At 41.8% G+C, this 23463-nt stretch overlaps 4 protein-coding genes across 5 annotated transcripts; 1 reads left to right on the top strand and 3 right to left on the bottom strand.

Moving 5' to 3' along the window:
- Nucleotides 1-555: 555 nt before the first annotated feature.
- On the bottom strand, nt 556-11224 carry LOC146273299 (ras association domain-containing protein 1-like). 2 transcript variants are annotated; one of them, XM_084706032.1, is made up of 7 exons: nt 10952-11224; nt 9999-10365; nt 8924-9045; nt 2503-2607; nt 2080-2371; nt 1837-1952; nt 556-1712 (listed from the first exon to the last, which is right to left on the bottom strand). In XM_084706032.1, exons 2-7 carry the CDS (start codon nt 10315-10317, stop codon nt 1566-1568), a joined length of 1101 nt encoding a protein of 366 aa, XP_084562158.1. In that variant the 5' UTR covers nt 10318-10365; nt 10952-11224; the 3' UTR covers nt 556-1565. The 2 variants fall into 2 exon arrangements, with proteins under 2 accessions (XP_084562158.1, XP_084562159.1); XM_084706033.1 differs by lacking the exon at nt 10952-11224 and adding an exon at nt 10487-10632.
- Nucleotides 11225-11481: 257 nt separating this feature from the next.
- Nucleotides 11482-16306, bottom strand: zmynd10 (zinc finger, MYND-type containing 10). Its single transcript, XM_084704139.1, has 12 exons — nt 15948-16306; nt 15499-15607; nt 15266-15382; nt 15092-15145; nt 14467-14604; nt 14204-14292; nt 13900-13994; nt 13582-13754; nt 12936-13061; nt 12563-12684; nt 12268-12393; nt 11482-12064 (listed from the first exon to the last, which is right to left on the bottom strand). The coding sequence occupies exons 1-12, from the start codon at nt 16304-16306 to the stop codon at nt 11959-11961; spliced, it is 1614 nt and encodes a 537-aa protein (XP_084560265.1). The 3' UTR covers nt 11482-11958.
- Nucleotides 16211-19223, bottom strand: nprl2 (NPR2 like, GATOR1 complex subunit). Its single transcript, XM_084704141.1, has 11 exons — nt 18550-19223; nt 18368-18459; nt 18095-18263; nt 17903-18011; nt 17676-17812; nt 17354-17451; nt 17230-17266; nt 17028-17121; nt 16831-16948; nt 16574-16716; nt 16211-16442 (listed from the first exon to the last, which is right to left on the bottom strand). The coding sequence occupies exons 1-11, from the start codon at nt 18625-18627 to the stop codon at nt 16375-16377; spliced, it is 1143 nt and encodes a 380-aa protein (XP_084560267.1). The 5' UTR covers nt 18628-19223; the 3' UTR covers nt 16211-16374.
- A 26-nt stretch (nt 19224-19249) lies between these two features.
- On the top strand, nt 19250-23446 carry hemk1 (HemK methyltransferase family member 1). Its single transcript, XM_084704144.1, has 11 exons — nt 19250-19646; nt 19790-19963; nt 20100-20191; nt 20288-20381; nt 20492-20629; nt 20715-20779; nt 20971-21020; nt 21146-21251; nt 21350-21445; nt 21692-21802; nt 22977-23446. The coding sequence occupies exons 1-11, from the start codon at nt 19581-19583 to the stop codon at nt 23038-23040; spliced, it is 1056 nt and encodes a 351-aa protein (XP_084560270.1). The 5' UTR covers nt 19250-19580; the 3' UTR covers nt 23041-23446.
- The last annotated feature ends 17 nt before the right edge of the window (nt 23447-23463 follow it).

Below are 23463 nucleotides of genomic sequence, written 5' to 3'. Positions count from 1 at the left end.
GTAGTCTTCATTTTTAAGTACTTCAATTGATTTACAGGCCGGCGGGCAAATCAGTAACCCAAACCACATTACGAGCTAATCTAAAGATTCATATTTAAAACACAATATTAACTATGTATTTAAATGTATTAACAGTGACATGTAAATCAAGTATATTCGGCAAACATCTATCTGTCTAGTAATAATGATTTAACAATAAATTGCAATTCACTCCCTTCATAAGAGTCTGGTGAATCGGCTCACTTGGATCATAAAAACGTCATATGGTTGGTGAAGTTCAGAGGTTAAGGCACCATCTCATAGGGCCTCAACAGGAGAGGAGGCATTTTGATTATATCAAATAATTGGTTATTAGGCAATATAATGTTGTATTATAAAATGCAGGAAAGTATGATTTACTGTGAAGCAATACTATGAAAAACGTGTTATTAGTAGTAGTAATGTGACTTATTCTCACATTTTAAAAGTAGAACATTATTTAGTTTGTGTGTCATTTGAATACTTAGGTTCTCCATAAATCCAAACTATTGGAGTATAAATTATGACAACAGTTGCTTATAAGGTAAGAACTGATATTTATTTTTGTAAAGGTAACAGTGAAATCCAGATGCATACAAAGTTGTTAAAGTGGTCTTTTCCTCTTTGCCTTCTACAGTAGAGTATCTGAAAGTGAATACAAACACTGCCTTACGCAGCTGTTATCCACAAGAAAGAAACAATAAAGAAACACTACAAACACTGAAAACAACACAAACATGATAAATGCCAACTGGTTTTACAAATATAATGAACAGACAGACATAAACAAGAACAAAACAACAATTTGATCAGCTTCCAGTTGAACAATGATTTCAAAAGGAATGTCAAATATATTAAACATAGTTATCTTAACTTGTCCTCTGCTAGACATTCCTAATTCTAAAATAATGTCCAAGAATCATCCAGACTCATACAGAGAAACCAAAGGAATCACACCCATCAAATGTGGATGTCAAGTGAATGAAGTAACATTTGGGATCCAATGAATGGATAACTTGTCAAAAAAAAAATTGCTGGAAATTATGGGCTGGGTCTGGAAATAATTAAACTGTTTATCTAATCAGAATGATCTCAAGGAGCTAAATAGCTCAAATGCTTTTTCATTGTTATTCTGATTGTGACAAATACTGGAATTTCCAGACCTTAGCACCAGTGAGAATAGCATACAAAAGAACTTTATAGGTCAAGGACACAGGATTGTCAGATTAGTCCCCCATCATGGAAGGCTTTACTGGACAAAGCCAGGCTCCCAACAACCACATTCTCACATGCTCTCAATTCTCATTCTCTCTCAGGCAAAACACTCTCTCTCTCTCCAGGTGTAAGGCACTTCTCATCTCTTTCATTCTCTCACACGCTCGCGCTTGTTCTGTCGTTCTCTTGCGTCCTCTCTCTCTCACTCTTTCACTCTCCTCCCTTCAGGGAGGTTTGGAGTCGTCTTCTCTGGGATCGTCGTATGCAGGGATGACTTGCCACCTCAGTCAAGTCAAGACGGGCACATAATCCCCCCCCTGAGTGCTGTTATGTCAGCCAGGGGTGGAGCCAGCCAGAGCCTCCTGCATCCTGGTGCGAGCAAGGGCATAGCGTTGCACTATCTGCTTAACATGCTCCTCCTCTTCACGCTGCAGCATGCGCAGGAAGTTCTTCAGCTCAGGCATTGAGAAGGCATCCCACTGAACAGGAAAAAATATCACCAAGCTGATGTGAGAATTACTCATGGTCTTGCAAGGCCAGACCCCATTTTCCTTGAGGAGGCCCAGGAATGATTATTCCTCCAAAATAAGTGCTCATACTTACATTGACCTCTCCGGTCTCATTCTCCTTCAACACCAAGCTGAGGACCTTCTCATTGGGACCGGCACACAGACGCAAGTGGAGTGGGCGCTCATCGTCAGGCAGCTTACGCAAATAAACTGAGAGATACAACAGAAAGCAGCCTCATTACTCAAGCCGCTTTTACATTTTCAAATGTTCAAAGAATCCTATCCCAAGTCAAATAATCCCATTACAACAGAAGCAGAGCTAATAGTCTATGCTTACCCTGGTCGTTGCGCTCACTGCGTTCAAACAGAGCAAACTTCCCAGGGTTGTCCACCACAGTGAACTTCTTCAACAGGGCTTCAATGACCTCGCGAGCCCGTGTGCGGGAGCTGATGTGCAGGTGTTTGGACGTGTCCTTGGGGAGATAGAAGGAAGTACGGCGTTTAACCCCACCAGGTCTCTTGCCCCCAGCATCCTGTGTCGCAGTGCCCTTCCTGGGTGGCGGAACGGACACTGGTCGAATCAGCTTGAACTGGACTTTTATGAAGCCGTTGTAGGACCCATCCTTGTTCTGTTGAGGACAAACAATATATGATTAGGATTCAATACATCCTATTAATTGCTGCGTTTGATATTGTTGCTTTTTGATGGTGTGATTTGATAATGAGGTAAGGTTTCTAGGTTATTCTTGTTCACACTCACCATATTCATGAACAGATTGCTGTTGATTTGAGCATTGTACTCTTTCACCTTCTGCTGAATTTCTGTGACTGACGGCTCTTGCTTCCCCCATTCAATCTTTTCATCCTGGCCAGCAAAATACAACAAACAAATCAGTGTATTCACTACATCAAGTGGTTTTCAGTTTGCTCTCTAATTAAACGTAACTAACAGGTTAGACTGAGTTGCAAGGTTGGTTGAATAATGCTCTGCCACATGGTGTCAGAATAGAGTATTCACTGACTGTTCCGAAAATCCTTCCATTAAAAATCAAGACGAACATGAATCCCACCATGTTCCATTCACAGTCATGAAATGTAGAAGAACAATGATGTACACAATCATAGATCTAGCATTGCATACTTTAAGACACTAAAATGTGATCGCAGACGCTGGGGTGAGACATCCACCTAATGGGAACTGGAAGACGTGACCCCGGGGTGAGACCCGAGGACATTTCATTAGTTGTGTGGAGCTGAGTTCACAGGGGTCAGGCTGGGAGAGCAGAATCTGGGCAGAGGCTCTGCTGACCCCTAATTGACTGAATAAAGAGAAAACACATGCAATAATCCAAAAGGACTTTTGAACTAAAAATAGCTTTACCATAAAAGGGTTTAAAAAGGACTTTTATCACTTTTTAAAATTAAAATATGTTGCTTTCCCTTGTGAAACCCATGTGAAAAACATTAGCTTTTGAAGCTGAGAGTTTCATGACATTCATAGTGTTCACTTCCTGTGAGCGCCACTCCTCACAAAGTTATTCCTTGTTGCATCAGATTCCAAACTTCCTGTCAACGTAGCAGAGCACGGTGATGTAAGTTCTATCCAATCCAATCCCTTAACTCCGCCCTTCTCTGGAGAAGGAGGCGCCAAGCGGAGATTGCAGCTGTTTGTGATGTCTATGGCTTTGGGCAGCATTCTGAAACTCTGCGTTCATGTAAAAATAGCTGCCCCCCTCTCTAGCCCCCCCCTTACAGAGTCAGACACAAAGCCTTCCTCTGTTTTACAGGCATATCCTGTATATAGTCAGCTGCCTCACACAGGCCCAACCATCTCTCAGACATGCACATGTGGCCTCAAGCATCTGTTGGCCTGTTACACTTATAACCTTTGACACAGCAACCACAACTATGCACTTCCTGGTAAATCGTCACTTGCTAATATCGTTCAGTAGAATTGTGACGCACAGATGCATTGGTCCTGCGTCAACTAATCCATCTACGTCCTGTAAAAAAAGCCTTAGCATTGTTGAAGGATCCAATACACCGATCAATCCTGTAACTATAAATCCCTCTGAATGTTGCCATGATCAGCACGACCTCCCCACTAACACACCCCTCGTCTTAAACATGACATCAGCGACAGTCTTCCTACTCATAACACAAGTAACACATATACTTAGATCCATGTATCAGACTGCAATTAAAACAAATACAACCAAAGCGTTCTGGTTGACAGTCCTGTATGATTTCCAGTCGGGGTGAATAATCTAAAAAAAATGAACTGGCCCAAGCTACTCTGCATTGATGCCACCCACATTAATCAATGTCAGGATGTGAGATTAAATCAATAAACTAATTCCCAAAGATCAATAGGAAGGCTGTTCAGTTAATGGCCTGCTGTTAAGCAGTTAATAGGAAATCACAACATGAGAGCCAACTTGTTTAAATTCTATTTTCAGATTACAGTCATTAAGCATTAACAGACTGGTTGCTGACAAAAATATTAACTTGAGTGTATGAGTAATCAAGTCGTTTTTTGTCTCCATTGCTCAATAAGTGTGACTAAGACACTGTAGGAAGATGGAAGTTTCTATCCATGTTTACATGATCTACATGATATATCCTCTGCACCAGTCATTCTGTCACACATTAACCTAATTGTGGCCTAAGTGTGTGGAAGCCACAGCGTGACTAACATCAACCTAATAGACAAGTTATAAACAGATATGGTAGGTGGAAGGTGTTGCTAAACTTGGTTATTAAATTAGTCTGTAAACATTAGCTAACTTATTGATGTGGCCTTCCTTGTTGTGGCCTTCTAGCAGAGGACAACCAATGGCATATCTCCCGTCCCTAGCCTCTTGCCTTTCACTGTGTATGAGGCAACAATATACTCATTCAACTCATATAATTAATCGATTATTGAATACAAGAGATTACACAAGTACTTGTCCACCTTTGATTATGCTGGACTGCAAGCTGTTGTGCTTTGCAGTCAATGAACTCATCATACAGGCTAGATAACATTGGACTTTTAATGGAATCGTAACAGTTGGAAGATCAGTTAGGCTATTTTCTCACCTTTTCTTTCTTGGGTTTGCGAACGAACGATGTTCGAGCGGTGAAGTACTGCTCGAACTCAGAATCGGAGTCATCTTCACTGCAATAACCGCTGCTGGTAGAACTGCCCCACGTCATCTCGAAAGATGGTGTTTTACTTGAACCGCTCTTGGCGTCTTTCATCATCGTAACCGATACAAAAGTTTCAATGTAAGAATTTGCGACTCCTTTTACACTGTAAAACTTTGACAGTTTGTTTTTAGTAGCGTATGGCTTCAATTCATTCAGACTCCGCTATAAATAAGATCGTAGAAAGTTGAACACAGCTCGCTATTTCAAAAACGTTGCTATTCAAGTAAGTAAGTTAGTTTTTTCGTATTCGTTTCCTGTTCTGACTGACCACGTTTCAGCACACAAGTAAGCTTTCAGAACTAGAGAACAGGATGCAATAGAGCCTCCGCCCAAGTCCCTCTCTTCCTCCCCCGTGACGCCCCACCCAGGCCGTTGGTGAGTTTAGAAAATATACAAAACCGGTGCATCTTGCCATGATTGGCCACTGAGGGAAAATTCCTTCCTCAATGACATCATCCCCCACATAGCCTAACGTGAGAACGAGAAAAAAGTAATACGAGGAAAGTCACGTGATATCCTACTTTGTATGGAGGACAGGCACCAATCAGTGCAGCAAAGCCATACAAAAAATGAATCAGAATAGAGGTTTCAAATAGGATAAAAGAATAGGTATCTAAGAAGCTCACAGACTCCAATAAATGGACTTACCAAATATATTATACATTTATTCAGTGTTTCCTCAGGGTTTTTTTTTTTTGCCCTAAAGAAATAAAGTTAGACTACTTTAAGATACCTTACACTCATAAAGTATGTTGTAAATGGTATAAATGCTTCCAATTCATAATTTACGTAACAACTTATTGTAAATGGTCAGTGGCCTAGCCTATCGATTAAGATACAGTATAGGCCACTCGGAAGCATGTAGCCTACACTGTCTGCTTCATTTGATCTTGATAGGCTAAGCATTCTGTCGCAAATAATAACTATATACCCACTATTTATTAATTAAAACTACTTCAGCATAATAATGCACTTAAAATACAAACGTGAGCAACGGCAGCAATCGCTATCAACAGACGTGCATTCTCTAGCAGGGGAAGAATACAACCAACAAAAATCACCAGTTAACTTAATTTAAATTTGCAAGAGCTATAGACTAATACAATAACAGGCTTACATAAACTGACAACAGTTATACTGTAAGTTATACCACTTAAGTCAGTTCTAAAGGACGTACGCACGCAACCTCAACTGCGCTGTGAAGCGTATATGTCCGTGCTATTCACCGACATGCACGGCTGATAGACGGCCTAAAATTTTGTACAGCCCTATTTCTAATACCGTGGTGGAAACACTGTTATTAATATATTACCATACAGTTTTTCTCCATTGCTTTGGCTCAATTCTTGAAACAGAAATTAGATTCTCAAAGCTCCATGTGCATTTAGCAAAATAGCCTATATGGTTCAGCACAACTAAATAAATCACCTTCAAAAGGTCATATCTAACCCAAAACAGTTAACTCATGCTTCTAAACCAAATCATTTTCTCAAATAAATAGTCAGTGCCCCCAAAATGAAAAGTTCCTTCTTGATTGCTTTGGCTCATCTCTCGAGAAAAAAGAGAACATTCTCAAACCTTTAAATACATTTGCCAAAATAACCCAGATGGTTCAGCAAAACACCATAGAACACCTGCAAAGGGTCATCTCTTTCCTAAAACAGACGACTTATCAGTCAAAACTAAATCTTTTTCTCATCCAAATAATCAGTGCCCCCAAAATGAAAAGTCCCTTTTCTATTGTGTAAACACTGCAGGTCAAAATGTTTAGATGTTTTGTCAGTATGGCAGTGAACCTTAGAAATACCTCTTATGTGCACTGTGCTACAGTTACTGTAGTAGATGTTTTCTTTCCAGAATACAATGTGTCTCAATCTACATTTACATGTATTCATTTAGCAGATTCTTTTATCCAAAGCGACTTCCAAGAGAGCCTTACAAGAGTGCATAGGTCACTGATCATAACAACGCGATAGCCCAAAACATTTCGGGTAGCCAAAACATGAAGCATACATTGTGAAAAACCCAAATACAGTAAGTGCCAAAGACAAGAACCATAAGAGCATGTAGCCAAACAAGTTACAACTAAACAACATGAACCTCAAAAGTGCAAGAGTGTACCTGTAGAAAAGCAAGCAACAATACTGTAATGTATGCTTCATGTTTTGGCTAACCGCAATGTTATCTCGTTGTTTAGGATCATTGACCTATGCACTTTTGTAAAGCTCTCTCTTGGAAGTCGCTTTGGATAAAAGCTAAATGAATACATGTAAAATGTAAATGTGTATCAAACAGAAAATAGATTACAGTAATTCAAGAGTAGCCTACAAGGTTTCACATCACATAGTGCACTTACACTGCCATGGAAATTGTTACTGTAATTGTCATACATCATTGTTACTGTACAGGAAATGTGTACAGAACAATATACTGTCATACAATAAGCACATCAAAACTAACATTATGTATAACCTACACTAGTAGTATGAGTAACCACAGTAAGTTTCAGGCAAGTGACACTTTCCTAGTCAGAGTTAGCAGGGGGTGCATTACAGTAAACCTGGCATGAAATGCACCTCCTCTATTGTCTGTTCTGTATATCCCAGCATCAAATGATTCCTATTGTACACTGAAGGGACTAGTATGAGTAACCATGGTACTTTTCAGGCATGTGACCCCTTCCTAGTCAGGGTTGCAGAGGGTGCATTTCATGGCAAGAAGGAAACACATACAGTAAGAAAGTAAAGCAAAGCTGGAGTTTCACTAGTTGTCGTCCTCACTCTCCTGCTCATCCTCGCGCTCCTATCTGTCTGGCCTCAGATTTCATCGACATCACATCTGATGTTCTCCCTTGCGATGCAACAGGGGAAGAATCATTGTGCATGCTTCAACAATCCCCTACACTGATCTGCAGTGACATCATCACAAGCAGCATCCATTGTCTGGAGCAGGGAGCTCTGGTTTTGAGCCCGATGCTCATAAACCCTCCACCTCCATGCAGAAAAAAAACTCCTGGATAGGACTTAAGGAATGAGGAGTCAGGTGATATGAGTACCATCAGCATTCTTTGATGGGCAGTGAACCCTGATGAGTGGGCGACGGTGGAAGCTTACATTGTCCCACACAATGACAAATGTAAGACAGTGAGGCCCTACCAAACCCCTCTCATGTAGAGGGATAAGATCGGAGTGCAGGCGGTCCAAGGACACCAGGAGTGTCTGGGTATTGTATGGGCCAAGACTGGGAATGTGGGTGACTACGCCATTCTCTGAAATGGCAGCACAAACAGTGATGTTTCCCCCAAGCTGGCCTGGGACAAGCTCTATATATTTGATGGAAGCATTTATACTGCTGCATTGCTCCTGTCAGCTAACTAAACTCACTGTGTGATTGGTGATCATATGTGTCCCCTTGTTTAGTAAAGTTCTGGTTGCACCTGACAATGACTGTAAGCAGATGATCCAAGAGATCCATATTACAGTATATACCATTATGTTTTTCATGGTATTATGTGCCTGAAAGATTTTGACAGTGGAGTGAACTATTGTGCAGGTGATGATGTACACAAGGAAATTATGCTAATATGTTTTGCAGAGAACAACCACTTGACTGAGAAACAACAGTCAGTTTAGACAATCAAGATATTTTCAATTGATAGTTGGCTTAATTGAAGGCAATTATAACTAACTATTTCAAAGATGTGCTAAATCATTTGAAATGTGTTTCAATTGCACTTGTCATTTACAAGGATGTGCTAATACAATTGCAATTTTATTAAAGGAATGACAAATTCCAACCTGTTGTGAACAAGTGCCCAGCGGTTTGGAGGTTTGCATGTGTTGCTTTAAGAATGTCATTTCTGTTGCGTGAAATGAGCCAAAGCAATGGAGAAAAACTGTATTTCCTCTATATCGGCTATAGAAGTTAAATAGAAGTTTCAATCAGAAGCCTGGAAACAAAACACATTAATAAAATCATGAGGCTCTTACCACATTTGTATCTGTTTCAATAAGCTCCACAACACTTGTTTGGTCGACTATGGTACCGTGGTTCAGGCTGCAGTCTAACTGGATAAGGGCTCGACATCGGTAGTGACATATGAATCTGCAATCTGTAAGAAGAAGAAATATTGTAGTAAATCATGTACAAATGTGTGATGTCAGGGCTGGTATGGGATGACACACTGGAAGGACAATGGATTATTACAACTGATGATTAAGCGAGAGCCAATTTTGGGAACAAATTATAAATGTCTGCTGTCCTCCACTGGCCATAGACAATCACTACAGGTTTAAGAAACAGGAATTATTTTACTGAAGAAAGGCAGAGCTTAGAGGCAGGCAGACAGAAATACAGAGTGGATCATATGCAATCTGAGATCCTGGATGTTTATATGCAGTACATATGTACTTTTTGTATTTCACTGGTGAAGTCTGAGCGGGGATGTAAGAATAAACTAGATACACATGGGCAGCTTGAGTCAGGCGGGTGTATGAAATTTGATCTCATGAAGAATGTTGAAAACCGGTACAAATGAATTGGTCACTGATTTTGGTGTGCTGTACCAGTCTGGATAGTTTGTTCCCAAGGCTCGGTTTCAGCAAACTGCTGAAACAGTGTCTGTTTCAGTCAAGTGCTGACGAGTAACACTGTTGGGGATCTCCAAGCAAGCAGTTCTCAGCTGATTCTGTGGTGCTGGGAATGATAATGTTCCCCTTTACATAAACTCCTAATCAAAGCCTTTTCAGGACTAATGAATACAGAGTCCAATGAATAGAAACGCTCTCACAACAAGCCCATTTAATTCTGTGAGAAACAATGAGCCCAAGTTATGGCTTGGCATGCCGAAATGAACATGTAGGCAATGTATAAACCCCATCTTAGACCAGACTATATTTCATGGTTTAACGTTCCACTAAATCCGAAGTCCATCCCCTGTCTCCTGCTGCTCTCTCCTTTCCACATTTTTTAACATGTAAAAACACATGTACACACATTTTTGTCCCAACACACAGGACACTGACTGGACATTGGACTACACGGATCCTGAACTCGTGAACTCACTGGCACAGCGCAGGCTCTGTTTGTAGAGGCCCCAAATGAAGTCCCCACACAGGTCACACCAGGTGGGCTGAGTGTTGCTGCAGGGCTGGAAGTCATGTCCCTCTCCCCTCTCCTCTATGAGTCGTGGGTCACTGCTATCCCCCAGCAGTCTGATGATGCCCACTCGGCTGAGCAGCTCCGGAACCTTCCCTGGGCTTATTCGCAGGGCGTTGGTCCTTTCCAGTCGAGGAGGTGAGCAGGGCACCTCAGAGCTAGTAAGCTGTATCTTGTCACTGTTCAGTCTCAGCTCACGGAGCTCAATAAACTCCCCCCAAGACATGCTGACGTTTAGGCCCCAAGTTCTCTCATCTTTTACAAGTCATCCCACCTGCAAGCAACAGATTTAGGGTCAAGGGATTTTCTTTCGATAATAGACTTCTTAGTAGCCTACTGTATGTTGTTGCTCATGAAGGACGCGGCTTAACTCTACAAAATTGTACACAAATTACGTTTTATCTGGTGGTTCACTTGTGGGATATTGGATATCATACGATTTCAATGTGAGGACAGCCGGTCGTTTACTTCCCTCTTGTGTTGCTACGAACATAGTTTTTCTCTGCATTGGACACAAAAATCCTGCATATCCTCTGTGGGACATGCTTTACCATTATTTATAGCCCGGCCTACCAATGCACAGCTCTCTCGTTGTCCTAGTGATACACGTTATGAAGCGCGTCCTAAATCAAACGGTGTACAACAGTGTTTACCGAATAGGCTACGTTTCTTCAACAAAAAGCAACGATATCGTTTGTTTTCAAGAAATGTTTCCTTATCATTTTTACGTAGTACATTGACGTATAAAACCAGGAGTTGAGAGCAACATTGAAACCAATTTGAAAAAAAGCAAGTGAAACTTCACATAAAATTCACCTACAGTTAGGCCAGTGTAAAATGCTGTAGAGAAGATAACTTACCAAAATGGGGTATTACAATCCCTGCCACTGCCGATGCCGCATCCCGTCTTAAGTTCCTCTATCTAACCCAATAACTTTCCAGTGACATTATAACGGGTAACGGAGGTGTGCAGTATAGCGTTCATCTCTGGAAACAATACATCAGCTATCTACACAGCAGAAACACTATTGTTCCAAAAAATATGCTGCGTACGTACAGTAAATGCTGTATCCTAACTCTGTCACTCACCTCATGAATTAGGAAATCGACATTAAAACTGAACAGCAAAAAGAAAGTGAGAAGAGCAGCCTATAGGCTACTGTTAACATCCGGCATTTTTTCACGTAGGGGGTGCCTCTGAGTCTGGTCCTGTGAAGGAGTGGGTGTCAGTGTAACAAAATCCCCCAACTCTTACTTACGGACATAAGCCCCTGTATCTGTAGGTATTTAACTCAACGCTGTATGTCAATTTGCAGCTGTTTATGGTATTTTATTATCTCTAACCACATATTGTGACCAAGCCGGTACACTACAAATGAATCATAGTAGATCAAAATCATCTTGTTTATTTCACAACAGGGATCTTGTGCAAAAAGACAAACACACCATACAGGAGATCACCATAGCAATTTCATTTGGTGGAGGAGTGGACACATTCCCACAGTGTTCAAATCTGAGATCAAAGCAATGTAAACTCAATTTGACAGCTAAGGTATTTATGCTTTTTCTCAGAATGGCTTTTCAAAAAATGTACTTCTATAAATTACCGTAACAAGTTTGAGTATTAGTAAGCATGACAAAAAAACTGTTTGCATAGATGTGCATTCAAAAGAAAGTGGCAGTTACAATTCATCCAGAGACCGAAAACAAACCAAATTTAATAAGCAGTCCAGAACCCCGTCAGCTTTATAAGGTTACCAAACAATCCTGATAATCACAAAAAACTCAGCATTGAAGTCCCACTCTGGAGGGCATGTGCAGACTGGTACTCTGACCTCTCATTCTTTCTCCTACTTATACCCAGGCCTCAGTCTAAGGGTTGGATGTCCAGGTCCCGCTGCAGCTTCTCTGAGCCCTCAGCCATGAGCTGGCAGGCGACATTGTGTTTGGGCCAGTGCTTCACCTGGCACTCTCTGAGGAGGGGCAGGAAGATCTGATCATCATAGACGTCACAGACGCAACACCAGAGAGTGGGCCATGGTATATTAATGCTTCTTATCTTCCAGTTCTAAAATGTTACAATATGCTATTGCTTGTTGTTGCAACTTAAGAAGCACGCAAGCTTTAACTGTACCTACACTAGGCCTCCAGATCAACACTGTAATATCTGTCCTACCTGTGGCAGTACCATTCTCCCTGGCAACGCGAGCATCTCTTCGTAGCCTCCTTCCCACAGGACCCACATTTGGGCTTGTCCAGGAGCATATTCTCCATGACATCTAGATTATACGTCTGGGCCAACCTAGCCGATAAAGGGATTATATCCGTGTTCACTAAGAGAAAGGAACTATTACTGCACAAATCCTGTCCAGAATGTAGCTGTATTGAGACCAGATTTGGTCATTTGCGTTTGGACTGGCCCGCTCCATGCTCTTCCCTTCCTTTAAGTTTGGCCTAATGGCAGCCCGTACCTTTGTGCTTGCTGTCTCAAGACACTCTCCGAGGGGTTGAATGTTTCCTTCACCTGATACTTGGCAATGGCTTTCCACTTCCCAGAATTGTCACGCATAATGTTGTTCCACATCTCAGCAATCTAAACATGTATGAAAGAATACAGCATGGAATATTTCGCTATTTATACATCACCGTGCGTGCGTGTGGGTGTGTGTGTGTGTGTAGAGTACCAGGAGTTTTTGCCCTCTATCACTGCTGCACATTTTATTTGATTGGTCTGCAAGGTAATTTCACAATCTTTAGATGTACAAGAGTTATTTGGTACGTGGCGAACCATTTGTTTGTACATATGTATGTGTTTGTGTGTATGTTTGTGTTTGGGATCTTCACCTGTTCCAGTACTAAGTCTCTTTTAGGAGGAGCAGGGTCTGTGACTCCCAGATGGCCCAGGAATCGCTGGAGCTCCACCAAGTTGGGCAGCTGGTCGATCAAAACTTCAGTGAGAAAACCTCGGAGCTGCAGAACAAACATGACGGAACAGTTTGTGACTACTTTAAGTTTTATGACATTTACATTTGGAATCAAATCAGGAAGTAGGGTCCAATCCCTCAGTGAGCACAAGGACAATGTGATCATATCTTTGTGATGGGCTAAAACACAAGAGCCATGCAACGTTGAGCATGCACGTTTCAAGACTCCTCACAGTCGAGAAAGAAAGAGATTTATGGAAATATCACTGAGAGGAAACTGCTCAGTCAAAACACCGGCTGGATACCTCCCCGTCTTTGTATCAGTGCTGAGATCAGATCATTTGCCAAAGAACAATGATCTGGCACTGCACATGCTTCCTGAGTCGAAGTTCAAAGGCTGACAGCAAGGATGTGAATGCAATCGCTCATCAGAGGGATGGCTGTATTCCACTGGCTTATACTATCATACAAGTGTCATACTACAGTACACAACTGCCAAATAGTGACTTTTGAAACCCATGGGTGACACTAAAGGGTCTGGAAAGTGGCGGCACTAAACACAATACCTTAAGGAGCTGGTTCTTGTTGAAGTTGTTAAAGTCATATTTCCTCTGACAGTCTTCCTTCAACAACAGGTTGTAAAGAGCAATCCAGACCTGTCCGTCCAGCTTTGACATCTTGAGATGGTCTTGGGGTGGAATCTTCTGCCATTTTCCATCAATGTACTTTTCAGTGTTTCCTGATGGCACAAAAAGGGATAGGGAGTATCGGAGGGAGTGCTTGAGGAGGAGGCTTGTACATGGTGGCTTATGATGTGAGAGGCGTTTCTGGCTTAGTTTGATCACTTTATGGTATGCTTGACAGTAGTAGGTTGTGAGACATACCTGAAGTGTAACGACTCCAAGGGCTGTGCTCGACCATTTGTACCAGCAGACAGGGCAGATTATGGGTGCACAGCATCCTGTTGATCACACTGATACTGCAAAATAGAGAAAACACATGAAATAGATACTGTGGCTCTACAGGAAGTGTATTAGCAGCACGTCCGTGAGCATAAAGGCTTCTGTAGGTGAAATATAGGACTGTGAGGTCACCCACATCAAGGTGAGTCTCAAAGTGGAAGTTCCCACTTTCCCCAAAGAATATCTGATTTCCAAACTTCACAGAAAGGGGAACCTCATGCCGTACCTGTTTGCATGGTCAGTGATGTAGCGCAGTACGGACAGCGCCTTGAGGGAGATTTCAAACTCCAGTGCTGTATTTTGTTCCTGCAATTCCTGGAAAGAAAGAAAAAATGGGTATCCTCCAATTCCAATCAAAGTAAATTGTCAATGCTTAAGAAAAAAAGAAATATAAAATAAATAGTTACAGAGTTATTTCCTTTATACGCAGAAATTCAGAAAAGTGTACTGTCAAGTTAGTTTACAATACCTGTTCATAGTTTACTGTACCTTCAAAGAGGATACGTCTGTCTGTTTGTCCAGGGTCAGGCTGTCACCCCTGGAGGCTCTACCCACCAGCAGGGTCAGTTTCCTGTGACAGTAATCCACCAGGTCATGGAGAGAATCATCTGCTGCTTCACAGGAATCCTGTTACCACAGAAACCCACAGAACATTTGTCAGACATGTTTTTGACACCTTGTTTACAGTCAACTATGAGTCATCGCAAGAAAGTTTCAGTTAAGACATTCAGTATTTATACTTTCTATATATCTAAACACAGTGCCCCATGTTCAAATGAAGTTCAGGCCATTTTCTGTATGCAGTCCTCTCTCTCTCACTTGCCTTTTCTATCTATCTCATACTGTCATTGTCCAATCAAGCATAAAAATGGCAAAACATGTCAAATGAAACAAGATATATCTATAATTTGATAGATTTGCTATGTCATGTCTTAAGCAAAATAGTTTCGGACAAATGTACTTTAGGACTGTGGTCTGGATGTGTAATATTAATCTACTCACATATAATTTCCTAAACAATGCAAAATATGTCATTTCATCGTAACACTATTGGGAATTGTGATTTCTCTGATTATGTCACATTAATGCCCATGGTTCAAATCTCATTCCTCACCTTATGAAACATGACAGTTTCCAGCAGATTTATGATTGTGGCCTCATGGTGAATCTGGCAAGAGGAGGCAGCACAAACAAAGATGTTGCGCTTTGGGTTCAAACTAAATGAACAGTAGATGCCAGTGAGTGTGATCACTAGCAGTACTGAAACTAATTCCAAACTACAACTCACCACCATGTAAAGAGGGAATGTGCTCTTAGGGTTAAAATCCTGAAGTTGACAAAGAATGGGAAAGACGTTTTGCTTCCAAATCTCTACCAGAATCATTTCATGGACCAGAATGGGAATCTGCAGGGTAAGAAGACAAATACATTTTACAAACCCCTCCCCTCCCAAGACATAATTTTTTTGGGGTCAAACGTTAAAAATATTAGCAAGCAAGTTAACTACTGTTGGAATCGGACCTTCCCATGTGACACAAGTAGCTCCTTGATGAACTCCTCTTGTGCGGCCGATGCGTTCAGAATAGCCTGCATGTTGAGCTTCTCTAAATAGTCATGCTGTTTAAACCACCTGTGAATAAAAAGACACTCGATTTTAAATCTTTTGGTAGCTAAAACTACTAGAGACAAAATGATGTGTGTAACATCAAGATTTATATTCTCCTATTTTTGTATTATCATAAGCTATGCATCCGATTGTAATGTGCTGCTACAGTAGTCTAGCTTGAGGAGTTACAGTACAGTAACAACTACAGTAACTAACAAGCTAAACAAGATATCTCTAGTCAGTTATGTTAAACTATCTACAGTACAGTACACTACTGTACCAGTACTGTACAGTCTGTACAGTACTTACCAACAAGCACAACCAATGCTTAGAGCTAGGCTAGCCTGTTAGTTATTAAACTTACCTAGAAGAGCCAATCTCCTTGATAGTACAAATGTCCAGACTTTGAACATATCCCTCTGCCTCCCCATACAAAAGAACCGACGTTTCCATGTCTAAAAAATAGTTGGCTACAAAATTGCAGAATTGCTTTGCTAAAAAGTGGGGACACAGTGAAGCAGAAGTCTTATAGTTGTCATAGTAACGGTAAACACTTGCTGGTTTTATAACCAGAAGGGGGCATAACAACGCCCCTTTGCTTATTGTAAAAAGCCTTTGGAAATAAGATGAATGGCACAATTCACTTTTATTTTGACATCTGTATACACATTTGACAAAGAAACGTTTGTCATTACTGTTGTGATGTGTATGTTTTAAATACATGTTTTTCAATCGTATATTTACATATATCACATGTAACGACAACAGAGAAGCTTGTTCCACTTTGTGTATCACTTCCAGCAAACAATGATGTTAGGGTCATTCTCCAGACGCTCATCCAGCTCTCTGTAGCTCATCCCTAGACAGGACAAAATAATGGCATGAAAGACCTTGAAATTATATCTAAAAGTACATTCATCCTTATGAAGCACTCGCGACGACAACAAACTATTAAATACTAGGTATTCTTGCAGACACCTTCGGACATACCCGTTTTGCAGCAGATTTCGTCGTAACTGTGGCAGCCAGTGTACAGGCGAGGTGGACGGCTCCTCTCGTCACGGATCACCTTCACTGGGTACTTCTGTAGCCTGCGGATGAGGGCCTTCATCAGCCCAAACTGAATCAGTCTCCTGAGGGAAACCGCATGACATCATCTCCTCTGAATACGTCTCATAACAAACCCAGAATGCACACACACAGAGTATGGATCAGGAATAGTGTCTGTGGGATGAACGATGACTCGCCTCTCATCGACTTTCTGCAGTTGCTGGGAGTAACGGGAACACAGATCACGGACTGTGGTTCCCGGGGTGAGGCCACAGTAGAGCTGGAACACATCCCTCAAACAGGCCCTCTTCTGACCTGACCATGACATTCAAACAGATGTTGAAGAAGCTGTCCAACTCTTTTATTCAAGTGGCCACACATTGAAGTGACTGACCTTGCTTTGTCACATAGGACAGACATTCTTCTTGAAGGGTCTTGTCGTCGATGAGGCTTTGGACCTTAGGAGTTGTGCAGTACACGTTGGAATACTGGGGAGATAGATCACACTAGTCACACAAACTGACTGACCCACTGACTGACAGGCAGGCAGAGAGTAGAGCAGACAGAAGTGATAAAGTTGCTGAGTGTTTGAATACCTGGAAGATGGACACCAGAGTCACAACACCATAATACCTGTGAAAAAACAAAAACTCAGTGTCCTTGTTGGAATTCCAGGACAGTGCTAACAATACTTACTTTACACACAACTAATGAACTCACAACAGGTTCTGTACAGCGATGCGGACAAGATTAAGTTCGACATCTGCCTCGGCTGAGATTTTCTGGATATGCCTGAAGCCATCAATATAGGCCAGAATCTGTAAAACATTACAACAAAAGATCTGTCATATCAAACCTTTTCCAGCATATAATCTGTGTTCAACACGTCTTTGCTGAAAAATGCTGAATCCAGTATTCGTTTCACAATGTGAAGAGACTTTGGAAGTCATCTAATGAGAGCGCATGACCCAGTTATTTAATCGTACGCATGAAGGACTGTGCCGTATCTGGCTGTTGTCATCCATCTGCTTATCGGAGTTACCTGTTGAGTGGTGAGATCCCACTGGGATTTGATGAAGTGGTCTTTGCACTGGGTGAAGACCGGCACGTCATACTCCTGCACAATCAGAGGGTCCCTGCGTTGCTCGATCAGCTTCAGGTGGATGGTGTTCGACTCGTCTGTTTCAGGGGGAAAGGGCAGTGGATGAACGAGAGACTGACATTGGATCTTCGATTGTTTGGTCTATCTGTGTAGAAACAAACACCAACCAATTGGTAAAGTGCAGGCTCCTGTGGCATTGAGTTCTTCCAACAAGGTTGACATTATTGGTAGAAGTTTTTGTTTGCTCTCCTCGTTGGATATAAATCCACTTTCCAGCTGCATGGCCAAAGAGATGTTGTTATGACCTTATTATGATTATCATAAAAATACGACAGTTTGAGGGTTCATTCTCACTATACCTCCAGAGTTGTAAGATAAGCAGACAGCTTCTTGACAATTGGTTCAAGGGCACACGTCTTGGTTTGTGCATCGCACACGAGCCCTAGGTTGAAGAGAAGAGCATTGCGGCTATACTTTTTATGCTCGATGCACACCGGACAACCAATCAACTTCTTCTCCATGGCCGTTCTACATTGCAATAACAGAGAAGCACAATAGAGGGTTAGCAACAAAAACATACAGTAAGTCTGGCAACCTGAGTTAAAAGAAACAGATGTAAAAAAATTACATACACAGTAATGAGTTTGTTTTGAAGTTCTGGTTTGGTAATGATGTACACTTGCACTGTGTCAAAGAGCTCACGTGAGATGTAATCCTCTGGAACCTGCAGTAAAATCAAGTCATTGGATGATATAGCAGACTGACCACAATGGACTTGTTTGTAATGTTTCAGTATGGTGTGTAGTGTACATACCTGATAGGTAATCTTTGGACCCAGAGTAGGATGAAACTCGCTGAAAAATATGCACTCAATTCTACTGGTCATTCTCATGACCTCTTTTTTACAGGACAGATAACCTGCTTAAACTTGTGGTGTATATCTGTGTACAGCCACCGCTCTCACTGACAATCACTGTCATAGACTGTAGTAGAGGTAAATCTACCTATATTAAGTTAATAATCGTTGTCCATACACGTTAGCTAGCTAGCTTAACAGGCTAGCACACACGTTTTACAGCAGCCATCTCTTGAGACTTATTTTCCAGTTATCATAACATGAGAGACATGAGAACTTGCCAACAGGATATCATGCGAGTTTGCTTTCCGACGAAGTTTTTGTGATTCTTAATCTTATTATGAACACAATTGCTACATTTCGCAGGCAACTACCTATCTATCTGTACTTATCAAGACAAACATAATGTAGCTGTGTTGATGTGTATGTAGTTGGATGCTATACAGCTAGCTCGATAGCGCCCAAGAATCAAAATATGGTCTCGTTCTGCAACACCCTACTACAACAACAAATGTCTGCGCAATAGACACGGTACTCATAGGGGAGTATACATCAGATACATTATGTGAGGCTAGAATGCTTCACTTTTTAGAACATTTGTAATTTGTATATGAATCCATTTAAAGCATCTATTGTATACATTTGTATTTATACTTGCATGTTTATACTCTACTCTTATGTTGAAATAATTGAACCAACCTTTATTCTGAAAATGTGACATGTGAGGAAAGCTTGAGCTCGCACAGCTCTCTGCCTGGGTATGTAAGTAGGCAGTGACTGGCCACACACTCCTGCACAGTAGGTGGCAACATTGAAGTTGGATGCGATCCTGCAGTCAAAGTTGAAGAAGAAAAGCATTCGCTCTGAAGCGGTAATGTCGCTCAAGCATGCCCCATATGAACTAACAAAAAAGATAAACTTGTGACTCGAGACGCGCAGTGAACACCTATAATATTTGTTTAACATTTTGCTAAACTTATGCAAAGGTCATGTGGATTAGAGGTCCGTTGAACTATGTTTGTAGACGTTTTGACAGCAAACCGAGCTGGTTTAAGGTAAATACCAAATGGTAGTACGGTTCTATACGAGCTTCAAATTAATTGCCGTGTGGGTTTTAAAGCATCATGGCTGTTTACATCTGTAAAACTAACAAGTACTCAGCTCTTGACCCAGAATATTTCACCCCTCTTTTCTTCAGGGACTGTGTACCTGTCTTACAGAAAATGGCAGTGTCCCAGCCTTACCAAAAGCCAATAGACTCACTGTGCTCCAAGCTGTGGATTTATGGACCAAGACGTTTGAACAGAGAGATGTGTCGGAGCCAGAGCACTCTAGCCAGCACATCATTTCACATCTGCTTGGTGCTAAAACCGTGAGTGCTGCTTACTCTGGAGCTGGAGTACATAATGCTTTATAGCTTTCATGCTTCAACCACTACATTTGAGGGCATAATAAATGACATAATTTCCAGGGGCTACCTGACCCTGTTACTTCCTTGCTAATTAAAGCTAGAGAGCCTTGGAAAGGACAGGCTGGGCAAGTTACTGACACAAGAACAAACAGCACAGATATGGGATCTCTGCCAGAAACGACTTACTAGGTACATGTAGAGGTTGTCATGCACTATCATTTTTCATGGATGTATGTTACAGGTTTTTATATTGTGTGATTGCATAGTAATTGGGTTTTGTTTCAGAATGCCCGTACAGTATGTAATTGAAGAATGGGACTTCAGAGATCTGACATTGAAGATGAGGCCCCCTGTATTCATCCCTAGACCGGAAACTGAGGTAAAGGAGATCATTCAGACACTTCAGATAAGGACAAATATGTTGTTAAACCTAAATGTTCATAAGCATTCGCAGACATGACCAGTTTTATGGGGACTGTACTTTTGCAGGAGCTGGTTGGCCTGGTACTTGCAGATTTCCAGAAGGGCCATATGACTGGAGTCAGTGTGAAGGCTGGCTATCGGTGCCTCGAAGTGGGTTGTGGTTCTGGAGCAATTTCCCTTAGTCTACTGAAGAGCCTTCCGCAGGTGATTTGTTGACCCACTTGTTGCTGCATTGATCTTGTGATATTGTTTTACTGAAGTTCACCTTGACCATAACCCTCTTTATCAGGTCAGAGCATTTGCTTTGGATCAAAGCCAGGATGCAGTGAGCTTGACGCGAGAGAACGCACACTGGTAATGGTGAACACATCCTTGACACAACATGAATACATTTGACCTTATCTCTCCACGAAACTCTGGGAAACATTTACATAATACGTGGAGTTTTGTATCCACTTATCCAACTGTCAATTATAACTAAGATAATAGAACAAATGATCAAGTGTTGACATATTGTGGATTATTATGTTTTTTGTATGTTACAGTTTGGGCCTAAGTGGTAGACTTGAGGTTTATCATATGGATGTTATGAAGGGTGAGTTCAATCAAAACAACGAGAATTGACCATGCAAGGCCAGTACTGTAGAATAAGTGGTTTGGTTGTTGGACAGAGGAACAATGACTGATGATGATACTTACTGAGAGTGAATGCTGTTGCAGATGCAGATGCAGTCGTAAACCTGTGCAGGCCGGTCTCAGCTTTGATCAGCAATCCGCCTTATGTGTTCTCAGAGGATATGACATCACTTGAACCGGAAATCCTTAGGTAATGGTTACACATTTGTGGTCTATGTCAGTTACATCTCAGAGTGTGAATTGTGTGGATGGAGAAGCCTGACGGTTAGGACCATTAACTGCCCTCAGGTTTGAGGATCACGCTGCCCTGGATGGGGGGAGAGATGGGATGCAGGTGATCCGACACATATTAGCTATAGCTCCTAAAGTCCTGTCAACCCATGGGTGAGGTTTTAACTTTGTACATGACAGTTGAGGTTACCATTGACGTGTGTGTGTGTGTGTGTGTGTGTGTGTGTGTGTGTGTGTAGCCAAAAATCTGCACACAACTGTCCACAAGAGTGCAGGGGCTCAAAACTGTAAAAAAAAAAACAACAACATATTTTCATAATATTTTCTCCAGTCAATAATAATAAAAAATGATTATATTGAGATTGTGAAATAGTATGTGAAGCGTGATATTCCTTTCAGGCGTGTGTACTTGGAGGTAGACCCACGGCACCCGGCACTCATCCAGCAATGGGTCGAGGAGAACGTTCATGGGCTGCAGTACGTGAGCACACAATGTGACATCACCAACAGGTCAGGAATGAATCATTGCTATAGTTTAGACAGATAACAAGGCAGGACAAATTATTATGTGTGTTGTGGCCAAGTTAGACTTGTGCTGCTTGTGTGTGTATATAGTGTGTGCGTGTTAGGTTTGTGTGATTGTTGACTATTACGTCAGTTGTGCACCTGTGGGTACGTGTGTTCATTATCGCAGGTACGGGGGTTATAAGAGGGTCTCACAGGTGAGGGTGGGGTTGGAATTAGGGTTAGGGAAGCCACATCGTTTTTCAACTTGTGTACTGGCAATCCAACTATGAAATGAATGCCAGTGGAGGGAATTTGAAGTCATTTCCAACTCGCTCTGGGGAGAATGATGAGGTCCGCCATCACGTCCAAGTTTAACACTTTATTTATAAACAGGATAAAAACATACTTTACAAAAAGGACTGTTCCTACGGGCTAGGTTTAGAAGACCAGCCTACCCTATCCAGACAACCACCCTACCCTATCCAGACAACCAGCCTACCCTATCCAGACAACAAGCCTACCCTATCCAGACAACCAGCCTACCCTATCCAGACAACCACCCTACCCTATCCAGACAACCACCCTACCCTATCCAGACAACCACCCTACCCTATCCAGACAACCACCCTACCCTATCCAGACAACCAGCCTACCCTATCCAGACAACCACCCTACCCTATCCAGACAACCACCCTACCCTATCCAGACAACCACCCTACCCCATCCAGACAACCACCCGCACACAGCTACGATTGAAAAACGATGTGGCTTCCCTAACCCTAATTCCAAGCCCACATTCACCTGTGAGACCCTCTTATAACCCCCGTACCTGCAATAATGAACACACGTACCCACAGGTGCACAACTGACATAGTCAACAACCACACAAACCTAACATGCACACACTATATACACACAAGCAACACAAGTCTAACTTGGCCACAACAATGTGACCACAGTGATGAATTAAAACACAGGTGTGGCCATGAGTCATAGAGATGTTCAGACTTGCCCACATAGTAATAAATGCCTTCTGAATAAGGATAATGTTTTTTACACCACTGACTAATCCATAATGTGAATGTGAATGGAATGGATGTGGATGTTCACCAGTAGTACTTTGGTCTGATTCAAGTCCTTGTCTCTCTCTCCTTGTCTCTCCTTGTCGGTTTCTAAGGCCGAGATTTTGCATCTTACAAAAGGAGGAGGGTAGCGCTGTACTGGAAAAGGCGCAGGGTTAAGGGACTGAGATGCAGATCCTGTTACACTGGCATCAAGCCAGATGGCTACAGCCTAAATTTCACGCCCCACACCCACGCACAGATACATGAATGGGCTTATTCACACATTTTGTATACATGCCTTTGATGACACATTAATATTTGCTGAGTTAAGTCATTTTGTTATGTGTCAGCGTAGCAATGAGTGAAAGACAGCCGAAACACAAGCACTAGGCTGAAGGTAATTACCAAAGCTTTTCTTAGAACTCTCGCTCTCAGAATCTCAGCCACCCAGAAAGCATGCAGTAGTTCTGCGAATCCGCTGACGAATTGCTCTCCTATCGCTTGTTGACTCCCAGACTTAGATACCGACTGCTCACGCAACAAAAACAAATTAAATGATGCCTATGGTCCCTTATAAAAACATAATTGCACAAACTTGAG

This window comes from Hypomesus nipponensis, chromosome 9 (assembly GCF_054491055.1).
Source record: "Hypomesus nipponensis isolate SF chromosome 9, ASM5449105v1, whole genome shotgun sequence".
Classification (NCBI taxonomy): Eukaryota; Metazoa; Chordata; class Actinopteri; order Osmeriformes; family Osmeridae; genus Hypomesus; species Hypomesus nipponensis.
This window is presented reverse-complemented; position numbering and strand designations above follow the sequence as displayed.